The following is a 14868-nucleotide window of genomic DNA, read 5'->3' as shown; positions in this document are numbered from 1 at the left end:
CGCACGTTCCTCACGTCCTGTCAAACCAGCCTGAGGTGCCTGACTGGGGCCTCACAGTGAGCGCATTTAATCCACTTTGCTTGGCCCCACCCTGGCTGTTCTGGAGATGCTGTACCTGAAATTCTCCCATTGTAAAAGGCAGAGGGAGCGGGTCACAGCCCCCTAAGTATGAGAGGGTTAGACGAGGCTTAAAGGAGGAAAGTCCCAGGCTGAGGAAAGAGGTGGGCAGGCTGGACTTGGCGTCAGGGGCCACATCTCACGGGCTGCACTGGGCATGTCAGAACTCTAACTCTACCAGGTTTATGCAACAGAGAAGTTACTGGTCCATATAAACGAACAGTCCGGAAGGGGCCTGGCTTCAGGTGCAGACCAGGGCCTTGCTGGCAGCATCACTTCTCCTGGGCTGGCTTCTCTCCTTCCACAGGGCCCCTGGCTAGTCCCAGCTTCTCTCCTCCACAGACAAAGGCCTTCTCTTCCCAAATAGTTCCAATGATTCCTAGAACTGAGTGTCTTTGGTCTAGCTTGGGTCACGTGGCCACCCCTGGTCCGTCACTGTGGCCAGGAGTACAGGGTGTTTTGATTGGCCAAGGTTTGGGGGATGGGTTAGCCTCCCCAGACTTGCTGTGAGAGTGGGGAGTGGGTGCCGCCTTAAAGAAGGCAGCAGAAGCAGCATGAAGAGGTGCAGGCAGGCCACACAACAGGCCCACTTCCGTGGCCCTGGCAGCAAGGCACCTGGCGGTGAGGGGACTTTAGCCTGGGAGCACCGACTCCGGGCTAGGCCCTGTGTTAGGAAGGCTGTGACCTTGGCCACGCTGCACCTCCCGCACTCTCGACCATCAGCTGTGAGGAGGGAACAGTGACGTCACAGAGGGCCAGGGCCTGCTGGCCTTTTATGCCGGCCAGGACTTTTGGCCTGTATCTTGAAGGCTATGGAGAACCACCAAAGGGTTTTCGTTTTTGCTTTTTTAGGCAAAGTCTCGCTCTGTCGCCCAGGCTGGAGTGCAGTGGAGTGATCTCGGCTCACTGCAACCTCTGCCTCTGGGGTTCAAGCGATTCTCCTGCCTCATCCTCCCAAGTACCTGGGATTACAGGCGCCTGCCACCATGCCCAGCTAATTTTTGTATTTCTAGTAGAGACGAGTTTTCAGCATGTTGGTCAGGCTGGTTTCAAATTCCTAACCTCAGGTGATCCACCTGCCTCAGCCTCCCAAAGTGCTGGGATTACAGGCGCCAGCCATCACGCCCAGCCCACCAAAGGGTTTTAAGTTATGGAGGGAGGTGGTCAGCTGTCCGTTTTGAAAGGTCACATGGTTGGAGCAAGAGGAGGAATGGGTGGGAAGTGGAATGGGAGGCAGAGTGGCGATCCTGGGGACATGACCGAGGACCTTTGCCGAGACGGTGGACTGTTGTGGAAGGGCCAGGCACCTGGGGCTGTGCACACAGACTTCCCGGGGCTCAAGGACTGTCGTGGAAGGGCCAGGCACCTGGGGCTGTGCACACAGACTTCCCGGGGCTCAAGAACTGATTGGACTTGGCAGAGAGAGGAGGAGGAAGAGGCCTGAAGGACTTCTAGGGAGTGCAGCAGGTGGGTAAGGGAGACAGGGGAGAAAGGGAGCTGAGATTTGGAGGCGTTGGGTTTCAGATGCACCTACACTTGGACTTACACGCTCGCACAGGACAGATGATGCTGGACAGTCGGGCTGACCATAGGCTGCAGTGGCGGGTGGAAGGAAGCGGCTTCCTGCTTGCGTTCCCTCTGCCAGGCACCCGTGAGAGCCTGGAGTATGTAGGCAGGAGGGCAGCCGGTGAGGAATGCCTCCTGCAGAGGGCTCGTGTCCTGTGGATTCATGTTTGTTTCGCATTTCTGTAATTCACTTCATCAAGGACATGAAAACACTTTTCCAGCAACAAGTCACCCTCAGGACCAAGCAGCTGATGTCACCCACTGCCCAAGCCCCTCCTCGCGTCTCCAGCTTGTCTCTGCGGGTTTGCCTGATGGAGCCTCTGCCCCTTCACTCGCTGTGCCCCTGACACACACGTTCCACCCAGGGCCTTTGCGCTCCCCTGTCTCCTTCCATCTCTGCTCAGATGCCACCTTTTCAGAGGCCCTTCCCTGACCACACCCCTCTTGAGATTCCTGTTTCCTACTTTCAAATGCGCATTTGTCACTATTTGATGTCATCTCTCTCCTCCGTTAGGATGTCAGCTCCTTGAGGACAAGGACTATTTTGCTTTTTGCTGTCCCCTGGCACCTATAAAGCAATATTCAGCCCATAGTGAGCCCTCAGGAAACCCTTGAGAAGGAAGGGGTGAGTGAGTGAGAGACTCCACAGACACGCGTGGCACTGTTTCCAGCTGGTGGCTGACAAAGCGAGGTGCAGCCAGGGATTGTGCCAACTAGTCACGGAGGATGAGGGGAACAGACCCTCCCTTCTCATTCCAGCTCCTGGAGGGGCGAGGTGCTGCAGCGGGAACCTAGCCTAGCACTTTTTCTGAAGTGCAGCTTTTCTCCTTTCCCCAGCATGGGGAGGTTCACAAGCGGCACTGGCCGCCCTCTCTGGAGGACACACACAGTTGGCCGGCTTCCCTCTCAAGTGCAGGAAGCCTGTGTCTCAGGCGGATGTGGGGAGTGCTGTCATTCGTTAGTGCTGTCATGTGCTAGGGTGAGGGTGGGGGGCTGCTGGCCACCTGACGTCCCTGAGAGGCCTGGGCTGGGACTCAGGGCCCTGGCTCTAGTGACTGGCCCTGTGGCCTTCAGCAAGCACCCCCAGCCCAGCCCCTGGCCTTGCCACGGAGTGGGAGCCACGGAGCAGACGTGGCCAAGTTCCCACACAGCCTCCCGTGCCCTCACTTTCTAATTATAGAAACTTGCCAGTGAGCGGGATGCCCTCCAGAGAGAGCTTGAGGAGCTGAAAAAGAAGTGTGAGGGCATGAGGTCTCGGAACAAGGTGCTGGCGAGTGAGGTGAAGACCCTCAGGAGTCAGATGGGGACCTTGGTGGAGAAGGGCCGGCATGACGACGAGCTCATCGACGCCCTGATGGTATGGCCCCGCCACTCAGGCAGGGTGGGAGCCAGTGCTGGTCCCCAAAGGATGGGCCCCAGCCCTGGCCAGAGGGAGCCCTCACTCACCCCTCGATGCCACCTGTGTAACCCTGAAGCCCACTGCCTCTAGATGGCTCCCAGCGCAAAGCCCCGCCCCAGGGACAGGCACCACTCAGAGAGACTGCCTGCGGGCACGTGGGGGGCTGTGATGGAGCAGCACCAGGCACAGACACTAGGCCTGTGGACCTCAAAAGAGACAGAAACGTACTAGGGGAGGAGGTGGGATTATGCCCTAGGTTATTCTTCAGCAGGAATGACAAGGGTGAGAGGGAGCTGGTACTAGTTCTTGTCTCTGTCATGGCACAGAGCCCTTCCCCTTCTGGGCTTTCTAATGCTTAGTCCCCAAGGTAACTTCTAGGGTCACATATTTTAATCCCACTTCACAGAGGGGGAAACTAAGACTCAGACTCATTACATAACTCATCTGAGACCATACAACTGAGTTCAAGCCAGGTGTGCTGACTGTAAAACCTTCCTTGATTGGTGAGGCCACACTGCTTTCCCAAGCCTACTTTTTCTCTGTGGGACCCGAGGCACCAGAGTTTGGTGTCAGGTTCCAGGTTGTCCCTGCAGGAGGTGATCATGTCCAGCGTGGCTGGGCTGTTTGGAGGTTCTGGGTCGGGTCATGATCACTTGACATGGCAGGGTGGCGGGCCGGGCACAGAAGACCTGAAATCTAGGCTGCCTGTGCCGATACCTCACCGTGTGACCGTAGGCCAGTAGCCTCCCCTCCTTGAGGCTCAGCAGCCAGCTTTAAAAATAAGTTTCAGGGCTGGATGTCCTCTGAGGTCCCTGCATGTCACCATTCTTTGTCATTGAAGGTGGCACGATGAGAGCTACAAACTAGCCCAGTCATGCTGTTCACCAGCAGGGTGCCCTTGGGCTCTCTGGGCCTCAGTTTCCTCCACTCTGAGGGGAGGACAGCAGCCCTCCTGTTCCACACCACTGACCTTGTCCTTTCTGCTGGCCCAGGCAGGAAGGCTTTGCCTGGAGTCTCCTGAGGGCATTTCCTTGGGATGGGGCTTCAGTCTGGTGCTAATAGATCCCTGGCAGAGTAGTCTCCCAGCCAAGCAGGATCAGGCTTTCCTGTGAGCTAAATACCTCCCCCTACCCCATTGATAGGTGAGGAGCCACCATCTGATCTGTTCCCCCCCATCCCCATCCCATCAGGTGAGGAGCCATCTGATCGGCTCCCCCCCACCCCACCCCATCAGGTGAGGAGCCATCTGATCTGCTCCCTCCCACCCCCCCTCAGGTGAGGAGCCATCTGATCTGCTCCCCCCCACCCCCCTCAGGTGAGGAGCCACCATCTGATCTGTTCCCCCCACCCCCACCCCCCCAGGTGAGGACCCACCATCTGATCTGCTCCCCCCCACCCCCACCCCCACCCCATCAGGTGAGGAGCCATCTGATCTGCTCCCTCCCACCCCCCCCTCAGGTGAGGAACCATCTGATCTGCTCCCCCCCACCCCCCTCAGGTGAGGAGCCACCATCTGATCTGCTCCCCCCCACCCCACCCCATCAGGTGAGGAGCCATCTGATCTGCTCCCTCCCACCCCCCCTCAGGTGAGGAGCCATCTGATCTGCTCCCCCCAACCCCTACCCCATCAGGTGAGGAACCATCTGATCTGCTCCCCCCACACCCCCCAGGTGGGGAGCCACCATCTGATCTGCTCCCCCCCACCCCCACCCCATCAGGTGAGGAACCATCTGATCTGCTCCCCCCACACCCCCCAGGTGGGGAGCCACCATCTGATCTGCTCCCCCCCACCCCCAACCCATCAGGTGAGGAACCATCTGATCTGCTCCCTCCACACCCCCCCAGGTGGGGAGCCACCATCTGATCTTCTCCCCCCCACCCCCACCCCCCCAGGTGAGGACCCACCATCTGATCTGCTCCCCCCCACCCCCCTCAGATGAGGAACCATCTGATCTGCTCCCCCTCACCCCCCGTCAGGTGAGGACCCACCATCTGATCTCCCCCCCCACCCCCCCAGGTGAGGACCCACCATCTGATCTGCTCCCCCCCACCCCCCCAGGTGAGGACCCACCATCTGATCTCCCCCCCACCCCCCAAGATGAAGACCTACCATCTGATCTGCTCCCCCCCACCCCCCCAGGTGAGGACCACCATCTGATCTGCTCCCCCCACCTCCCCCAGATGAGGACCTACCATCTGATCTCCCCCCCACCCCCCCAGGTGAGGGCCCACCATCTGATCTGCTCCCCCCCACCCCCCCAGGTGAGGGCCCACCATCTGATCTGCTCCCCTCACCCCCCCAGGTGAGGACCCACCATCTGACCTGCTCCCCCCCACCCCCCCAGGTGAGGACCCACCATCTGATCTGCTCCCCCCCACCCCCCCTCAGGTGAGGACCCACCATCTGATCTGCTCCCCCCACCCCCCCAGGTGAGGACCCACCATCTGATCTGCTCCCCCCACCCCCCCAGGTGAGGGCCCACCATCTGATCTGCTCCCCCCACCCCCCCCAGGTGAGGACCCACCATCTGATCTGCTCCCCCCACCACCCCCAGGTGAGGACCCACCATCTGATCTGCTTTTTGTTGTCCCAGGAGCCCTTGGATCTCCTCCTTGGCTCCAAACTCGGAGAAGGCGGTTGAGGAGAGGACAAGTACACGGTCCTCACCCGCCTGGCTTGACACCTGCTCATGGCAGGCAGGGAAGGTGTTTTTGCCTTTCAAGGGAACAGGGTCCCACTGTTAGATTCCTGCAGGCTGCTTTGGGGTGAGGGAGGCAGTCTGTCCTTGTCCTCCCCTGCCCAAGGGACATGACTGACTCCACCTGCCCTCCTGCCTGGCCCTCCCAGGACCAGCTGAAGCAGCTACAGGAAACCCTGGGCAGCCTGAGTCTGAAGGAGGAGAAGACGCGACTGTCCCAGCACCACGTGGACCAGCAGTTGAACAGTGAGGCTCAGCGGAGCAGTAGCCTCGTCGCCCAGCTGCAAGCCATGGTGGCCGAGCGGGAGGCCAGAGTGCAGCAGCTGGAGACGGAGATCGGGCAACTCAGTGTGCACGTGAGTAGGGCACGGGCACAGCCCCCAACCACATCCTCCCCCCACTTTCTGCTTGCCTTAGCTCAGGCTGGACTGTCGTCCCTGGCTCCACTGTGGACACCCGCTTCTGTTTGGCTCCCCAACCCACTCTGCACACAGACCTGATCTCGTGGCTTACGGTCACCCACAACCTCACCTGGTCCTCACAGACCCAGGCACCTTCCAGTTTACCCTTCCCCATCCCCAGCGGTGGCCTCGTCCTCAGGGTTCAAGTTGATGGCAGCAGCCCCAGCAGCTGGATGCGTGAAGGAAGGCACCCTTGTTCAACTTCCGGGTACCACGTGACTAGCTCTTGCGGCCATCCCTCTCCACACTCCGGCTGCCCAGGCACCATTCAGCTCTTCACGCAGCCCCGGGCTGCACACAGCGTGAAGCACACTCCCTCCCTCTAGACAGCTGCCCCTCAGCCTTCAGGTCTTACCCAGCCAGGAGCTCGTCCAGGAAGCTCCAGGGCCCCTGTTCTGTGTTATGTGCCCTCCCAGGCACGCTCCTGACTACACATCCCCCAGCCAAACTTCTGTCACACCCTATGGTCATTTTCCTGTCTTCTCCCCTGCACTGCGTGTGAGAGAGCACACAGGCCATGGTGCTCGGCACCTGGCACTGGACCAAGCCTGGAGTAGATGCCCAGTAAATGCTCTTGGAAGGCAGGAGCTTGTAAAGGTACTTTGGCAGGTACCTCCAAGGCACAGCTTGGGGCTGCTACGAGTGAGGCACCTTCACCTCCCTGTAGCTCCTTCCAGGGGTGGTGCTGGGGCTAGGTTGTGCCCTTAGGGAGGAGTTCCTGCTGGACATGCAGGTCTCCCAGTGACAAAGGAGCCTTGCAGCCTGTGGCCCATTGGGACATTGACGGCTCAGCTACAGGCATGTTGCAAAGCAGCCCTGCCCTTTGCTTGTGGGGGATCTTGGCTTGTTCAGAGGCAAGAGCCCAAGAGCCCCTCGGCCCAGCGTCAGGCTGGCATTGGCTGATAGTGGTTTGCCCTGTAGCCTCTGTCCCCACAGGCCAGGGCAGCCTGGGCTCCCAGGACTGGCTGTGACAGTGTTGCCAGGCTGAAGGGGAACCTGGGGGCATGGGGAGGTCTGGGAATGGAGCACACGGGGCAGTGAGTGGGGATGCGGCCTCGCAGTCCTTGCCCTGCCCCCCATCTGGCTCACTGGGGTAGGAAGTCTGAGGGGTGCACAGGGACATTCCAGCATCCTCACCTCACTGCTTTCTCCAGGCACGCGGAAGACTGTTTCTACCTCCGAGGTCATCACCTGAGTGGGGCCAAGATTGCCCACCAGACAAGTCGGCACACGTTTTGAGTTTTCTCAGAATGGGTGGGACTGGGGAACAAGCCAGGTTGTTAGGGGCGCACACCAGCTGTCCACTCTGCCGGCCTGACCTCCCACTGAGGGTCCTCTCATGTTCCTGTCAGCCCAGCCCCCGCAGGTCTCCAGCAGAGGAAGGGGTTGAGGGAGGGGTGGGGCCTGGCAGGCTCAGCGTCCACCCAAGGCTGCCCGCCCTCACTGAGGTCCCGCCAGCCTCTCTGGCCGCGGGTGTCTGGAAGGTCCAGGTGTCCAGCTGAGTAAGGCAGCTGGCCTCAAGTCACACCGGAGTTCGTCCACACGTGGGTGGAACCGCGTGGGGAAGTGGGCCCACTCAGAGAGTCAGTCTCTAGCTGCCCGGCGTGCGAGGCCACACACCTCCCTCTGGAACCGGAGCACAGAGCAGCTTCCTGGCCCAGTCACCGTCCTCACACCATGCAGCCTTCTTTCTGAAGAGAGGCATTATTAGGCATCATTATCATGCAAGCAGTGTCCTCACCAAACAGGCCTCGCCTTTCACTCCTGAAAAGAAGCCTCTTTCATGTCCTCTGAAAGCCCCGAAATGAAGCCAAGGTCCCCTCCTGCCTTCTCTAGGCCTCTGAGCCAAAGCCCTGAGGATGGAACCCACATCTGTTCCTACAGTATCTTCGGAATAATGGAGCGGGTGAGGGGACCGGTGGAACCCAGTTCCCAGAGGACCCAGACCTGGCCAAGCCCCCGACCTCGGCAGGCGGCCACACTGGCAGGCTGGGATCTTCTCGGTAAGAAAACCGTGCGATGGAGGGTTGGAAAGGGAATATTAATTATTCAGAAGAAAGCTTGTTTCTTGCCACCTCGATGGGAAGCCACGGGTGCAATTTTAAGATGACTTTGCTGCTGTTCTGCCAATGCATGAGCCTGTCCTGATGTCGGCTCTGCGTCTGCAGGAGGGAACCCATGAGGTCAGAGCTTTTGACTTCAAGAGCAGGCTGGATGCAGCTCCCTGTAAGCCTCTCTGAGCGGGCCTCAGCATTTTTCTGCCCCTGGGACCCTCAAACAGACCTCTGACGGGCTGTGAAGGCTCTGGTGTCTCCTGTTCTGACTCACTTGGAGCAAGTAGGAGTTCTGAAAAGAAGGCAGCAAATGCACAGGACCCCTGCCGGCCACGTCTCCACCTCACGGGCGGAGGTGAGGCCCAGCAGGGCCCTGTCTGCCTCCCAGGCTGACGGCCTCTTCTGCCTTCTTCGCACAGCTCTGTGACCAGCCTGGGCCACACACTGGTGGAATCTGCTCTCACGAGGCCTTCCCTGCCCAGTCCCCACAGGACCTCGCCTAGGTATGGACCCCCGACCCCAGACCCTCACAGCATTTCCCACTCTGGATTGCTCAACCAGTATTCCCATCCCATTGAAAGGAGGGGAAACTGAGGCCAGGCAAAGCCCAGGGACTCTTCCAAGGTCACATGAGGACACAGAGGATCAGGGAAGTCTAGTGTTTTGTCCACGGTGATGGAGTCAGCAGCTTCAGAGCTCGGATCTTGGCCTCTGACTCCCAGGCGAGCGTTCCTACCTGCTACGTGAGAATTAACGTGAGGAACTTCCTGGGCCTGGCTTCTAGCACCTTCCCTCACCTTCTCTTGCTCGTTGAGAATGAGCCTGTAAGGGAGAATTTCACATGATATGGGTTCCCGCTGATATCCCCTGAGCTCTCGGGCCCCTCTTTGTTGATAGAATCAAGCCAGAGGGTGTAAATGAGCCCTTTGTTCCTCCTGCCCGCTGTAGACAAAGGGCCGCATTGTGCTGCCTCTAAGCCCTGCCCACTGTCCACTGGAGCCCTGCTCCTGCTGTCAGCACTCCCGCCCTGACCCTCAGGCAGGTCAGCTCAGGTTCCAGGCAAGGCCTCTGAGTGGCCCCAGCCCCTCATCTCTGTGGCTCCAGGAAACTGGTCCTTGTCTGGGCTGCTGTCCCCCAAAAGTGGGGGGAAGCATGCTGCTGACACTTGGCAGCACAGGGTCTGTGGGCCAAAGCTGCCTACCCGTCGGGCCGGGGTCACAAGGGCACTTGGGGAGAGTGGGCTGCCCCCGAGCCGCAAGGCGTGTGCCACACTCCTGCAGGTGGGAGGCCTCGCCACAGCACAGGGAGAATGGCAGGCTCTGTCTCAGGTTTTAGTCACCGTTCTGGGATCAGGAAGATGGATGAGATGACCCGTTAGAGCCCCTCCGGGCCTGCGTGGCTGGGACCTCTGCACGGTACGGGGATAAAGGAGCTGCTCTGCACCACAGCCGTCCAGACAGCCGGTTCTCCGGCATGTTTCCTCCACAGCGCACAAACACTGACCCTAACCACGCACATGTGGGCCCTGCTCTCATGGAGCTCACAGTCCCCTCCCGCAGGTGACGGGCAGGAGTTCACAGGGCAGCCTGACCCCCTTCCGGCGCCTCTGGTCGGGGGAGGGCAGGGTGAAGAATCGGCTGCGTGCTCCTGCTCCTCCTCTGCTCACATTGAGAATCGGGAGAGCAGTGGGGCTTTCCAAACTGCAGCTCACACAGAGCCCCTGCGATCGGCAGGTCTAGTGTGGTTCTGATGCAGGTCTGGGGTAGAGCCTGGGACTGCATTTCTAACCAGCTGCTAGGCGATGCCAGAGCCACCGATTCAGAGACCACTTGGAGTGGCAAGACCTTAGAGCATATTTAGGAGTCACAGAGGGGTCTGCAGTTCTTGGAGGCCATCTCAACCACCACTCTCCGTGTTTGTGGGAGAACTAGGGCCAAGAGAGGGGAAGAGACCTGCCCAGGACCACAGAGGAAGTCAGCCCTCAGGGTCATATGCGGTAGTCAGGACACTGCCTGGGTGCTCAGGACACTGCCCAGCTCTGCAGCTTCCCTAACCCGCATTGCTGGAAAAGTAAGCTCAGCGTCTCACTAGGAAAAGTGGGGGCACAGCAGAGAGCAGCTTGGAACTCACCTGTGGGCTCTTGGGGGGCCAGTGTTACTCTGTCCCCAGCTCCAGCCGGCAGGTAAGGGCTGGTAGGCAGGTCCAGTGGTAAGAGGGAAGCAGTTGCGGGTTGGCTGAGGGCTGGAGAAAATTGAACAAGTCGCAGAGCCAGATGCCCAGGCTGCAGGAAGGTGGGCTGGGCTTGGGGACCAAGCCAGAAGATGCAGGAGGGCTGGGGGAGACTGGCAGGGACACAGAGATGGGGCACTGCAGGTCCCCAGAGCCAGCTGCCATAGCCTTTGACTAATTCCAGGCCTCCACAGGGCTGGAGTGGACAGAGGTACCAGTGTAACTCTGGTACTGGTAGGATTCAGCTTCGGAGCCAGCATAGGAGGCCTAGGGCCTTCAGCAGGACCAGGAGTGGTGGACAAAGCAGTCAGGAGGGAGGACCTAGAGGGCCTGGGCTGCTTCCTTCACTCTGGCTGTCTCTGAGAACCCCTGAGTGTCCTGCTACTTTCTCCCACCATCACAGGGGTAAGTGTTATTTGCAGGCTTCGGATGACCTCTGCCCTCTGCTCTCCACCCTGGTCCCAGGTTCTCGGACTCCCCAGAACAAAATGGCTGGCTGGCACGCGTGGCAGAGATGAAGGCCCTCTGGCAGGCTGCTGAGGTGGAGCGTGACCGGCTCGCTGAGTTTGTCACCGTCCTACAGAAACGGTAACGTGTGGCACGCGGGGGTCTCCCTAGGGCCTGCATGGGGTGGGGACTGGAGCCAGGCTTCATTCGTGACCAGGTTCCCTCACCTGAGAGTTCAGCTCCCAGAGCTGGTTCGGGGCACTCCCAGCCACAACTCATGTGCCCACCCAAAACGCCCCCAGCCGGGGCCCTGTCATCACACTGTCGCCTTAGAAGCAAGTGCATTCTGCATGCAGCCAGTGGGACTGTCGTGTGGCCTGTGGATGTTGCTGGGAGTCGTGGGGCAGAGACACTCAGGAGTAGATCAGTCCCATCAATCCATCAATAATTAAAATCTGTGATGAGCCTGGCGTTGTGCTTGCTGCTGCTGGGGAGGGTTGGTGGGAAGAAAACACAAGCTAGACTGACATCTGGAATCGCAAAGAACAAGAGAACCGGGGAGGCAGGAGGCAAGCACGAGGCGGGGGGCGCTGGGCCAGGAGGGGCGGCTTTCTCCGAAGCGTTGCTGACAGGCTTCCATTCAGACAAATCAGTGCTCCTCGCTCAAATGATCCTTTTGGCAAGAATTGCAGGTGACCAGGCCAACACATGGCTCGACCGTGTGACCTCCACGCCGAAAAGTATTCAGCACACCACTGAGTTTCTGCCCTAACAGGCCGTGTCATGTATCATCGGGCTCGTTGATGATGGACAATGGAAAGCAATTCTGACTGAATTCAGTGATGGGCAGAGAGCAGGAGAGGAGCCCGGGCAGGCACAGGTGTCTTGGGCAGCAGGAAACCCTGGGCAGGTCCCTGGCCACTGAAATGATACGGCCAAATGGCTCTTAGCCCTTGTGCCCATGGGTTCTGGGAGAGAAGGCTGAAGTGGACGGTGCTGTGCCCGGGTCCACCCCACATGCAAGGGCACTCTGCCTGAAGTTCCTCTGGCGCCCACAGAATGCAGGAGGGGTAGTTTGCCAAAGTGAAAAAGGGGGCACTGGGAGCAAAAGGAGCTAAGGGTGCAGGGAAGGAGAAGGGAAGGACAAGGGAGGCCTGCTACCTCCACAGTGAGGGGGCAGGGAAGGACAAGGGAGGCCTGCTACCTCCACAGTGAGGGGGCAGGGAAGGACAAGGGAGGCCTGCTACCTCCACAGTGAGGGGGCAGGGAAGGACAAGGGAGGCCTGCTACCTCCACAGTGAGGGGGCAGGGAAGGACAAGGGATGCCTGCTACCTCCACAGTGAGGAGGTAGCTTTGTTTTCACACCATACGTAGAGAAGATGTGAATTTCAGACATACTCAAATATATGAGAAAAGCAACATTAATTTTTTTTCTGTAATTGGAATGTAATGGATGGTACAAGTCTTTTTTTTTTTTTTTTTTGAGACGGAGTTTCGCTCTTGTTACCCAGGCTGGAGTGCAATGGCGCGATCTCGGCTCACCGCAACCTCCGCCTCCTGGGTTCAGGCAATTCTCCTGCCTCAGCCTCCTGAGTAGCTGGGATTACAGGCACGCACCACCATGCCCAGCTAATTTTTTGTATTTTTAGTAGAGACGGGGTTTCACCATGTTGACCAGGATGGTCTGGATCTGTTGACCTCGTGATTCACCCGCCTCGGCCTCCCAAGGTACAAGTCTTTAGTCTATCAAATGGTAGAAACATACTCAGTGCAGGCTTTCTCATTTCTCTTGAGTCACATCTGAGTTTGTGTGAGGCAGGTGACTCCGTTAGCTATTGCTGTGTAACAAACCATCCCAAACCTAGTGGCTTCAAACACATGACTTGTGCTTTCCACGATGCTGTGGCTCGGCTGGGTCATTCTGCTCCTCATAATGTCAGCTGGGGTCATGCACTGCTCTCATGCAGCTGGCACTTCAGGGGTGCCTCAGCCCTCCCCGTGTGGTTTCTGTCTCCATCTCATTTCCAGGGCCTCTCCACACAGGGCTGGGATTGGGGAGGGCAAGCAAGGCACTTGGGCTGTGAAGTGTAAGGAGGTACTCACGCCCAGTCACGTACGTGCAGCTCTGTCTGCCAACATGCTGGCCCTTTTTGGGTCCTTGGGTCCCTCCTGCTACTCAGTGTCATTCTGGGGTGTCAGGGGCTCTGTGAGGCTGTGCTGGGCCCATGAGCCAAGACCTGCTGCCTTTTTTCCTTGAAGTTATTGCTAATTCCCTGCGCCATAACAAAAAAAAATTTCCTTAAATCTATTTGGTTTAAAACTAAATGGTTTAAACTAAAATCATTTCGTTAAAACTAATTTGGTAAATTACCAAAACTGATGACTGGCCAATTAAACCAAATTAACTTAAATCATTTTAAATTAAAACTAAATGTTTTAACTATCCCAAAGTACAGGGCCTTCCTTTCTCAGAGAGCCTCAATCTCTACTCCCTTCTTAATCTGCAGTCTGTCCCTGTCTTGCATAGGGAGGTCTTTCTCTGCTTAGCTTCTCTTCTCTCTTACTCTGCCCTACAATTTCCAGCTGCCTCAGTTCCCCCTCCCACCCCATCCCCTAATCCCATGCGCTTGTCCCGGGAAGACTGCCCCCATCTCACACTGCCATGGAAGTGCCTCAGGCAGAAAGCCAGGGCCACGGGCCAGCTCAAGCCCTTCCTTTTCTCGGTCTTGTACCCAGTATGTGTCATCCTGTTGTCCAGTGTCTGAAGACAAGTTCTTTCTTTCTTTCTTTTTTTTTTTTTTTAAGGGAAGAAGGGGGGAGGGAGGGAGGGAGGGAAGGGAAGGGAAGGGAAGGAAGGAAATCAAGCAATGAGAGAGATATTGCCAACCTGGATCTAGAGGTTTACAAGTTGATTTCTTTTTTTGAGAGAAGGAAAGAAAAATAAGTAAAGGAGAGGAATAAAGAGGAAGAGAAAGAGGGAGAGTAAATGGAAATATTGCTTTATTCTGAAAAAAATTGGGTATTAGTAATGGCCAATCAATGTTTCATTTAAACTTATGAGTAGGTGTGATGTGGTATTGACAAGAAAGTATATTTTGTGTATTTGAAGTGGAGAGCTCTATAAATATTTATTAAGTTTACTTGTTCTGGATCTGAGTTCAAGTCCTTGATATCCTTATTAATTTTCTGTCTCATTGAATCTAAGTCTCTTTATAGGTCTTATGTATCTGGGTGTTAGGATTGTTAGCTCTTATTGTTGCATTGATCCTTTTACCACTATATCTTTGTTGCTTTAAAATCTATTTTATCCGATACGAGATTTGCAACTCCTGCTTTTTATTTATTTATTATTTATTTTTGCTCTCCATTTGGTTGGTAAATCTTTCTCCATCCCTTTGTTTTGAGTCTTTGTGTATCCTTGCATGTGAAACAAGTCTGGATGTAACATGCTGTTGGGTTTTGGCTGTGTCTTTTGATTGGGGGATTTAGTCGATTTAAATTTAGGATTACTGCCATTTGATGTTGACTGGCTGTTTTATCCATTCGTTAGTGTAAATTCTTCTTTATATTGATGCTCTTTACTTTTTGGTATATTTTTAGAAAGGCTAATACTGGTTTTGTTTCTTTCTGTGTGTAATGCTTCTTTCAGAAGCTCTTGTAAAGCAGGCCTAGTGGTAATAAAATCTCTGAGTTCTTGCTTGTTCATAAAAGATTTTATTTTTCCTTCAGTTGTGAAGTTTAGTTTGGCTGGATATGAAATTCTGGGCTGAAGGTTCTGTTCTTTGAGGATGTTGAATATCGGCCCCCACTCTCTTCTGGCTTGTAGAGTTTCTGCTGAGAGATCTGCTGTAAGTCTGATAGGCTTCCCTTTGTGGGTAACCTGACCTTTCTCTCT

General features: G+C 56.6%; 1 protein-coding gene across 11 annotated transcripts in view; it reads left to right on the top strand.

The window, feature by feature from the left end:
* CCDC13 (coiled-coil domain containing 13) overlaps positions 1–14868 on the top strand; it is a 76221-nt gene that overhangs the window by 35629 nt on the left and 25724 nt on the right. For 10 of the 11 annotated variants that reach the window (XR_013528785.1, XR_013528786.1, XR_004736057.3 and 7 more), the window contains 5 exons: positions 2864–3040; positions 5931–6137; positions 8127–8245; positions 8716–8799; positions 10991–11113. Coding sequence is in view for 8 of the 11 variants with exons in the window: in XM_054247057.2 (XP_054103032.2) it covers positions 2864–3040; positions 5931–6137; positions 8127–8245; positions 8716–8799; positions 10991–11113 (710 nt within the window). In the remaining 3 variants the exon portion in view is untranslated. The remainder of the gene's footprint in view (positions 1–2863; positions 3041–5930; positions 6138–8126; positions 8246–8715; positions 8800–10990; positions 11114–14868) is intronic. The other variant, XM_035278664.3, reaches the window with a different exon arrangement.

The sequence above is a fragment of the Callithrix jacchus genome, chromosome 17, assembly GCF_049354715.1.
Source record: "Callithrix jacchus isolate 240 chromosome 17, calJac240_pri, whole genome shotgun sequence".
Lineage (NCBI taxonomy): Eukaryota > Metazoa > Chordata > Mammalia > Primates > Cebidae > Callithrix > Callithrix jacchus.
The sequence above is the reverse complement of the archived record's forward strand: the minus strand, read 5'-3'. Positions and strand labels throughout refer to the sequence as shown.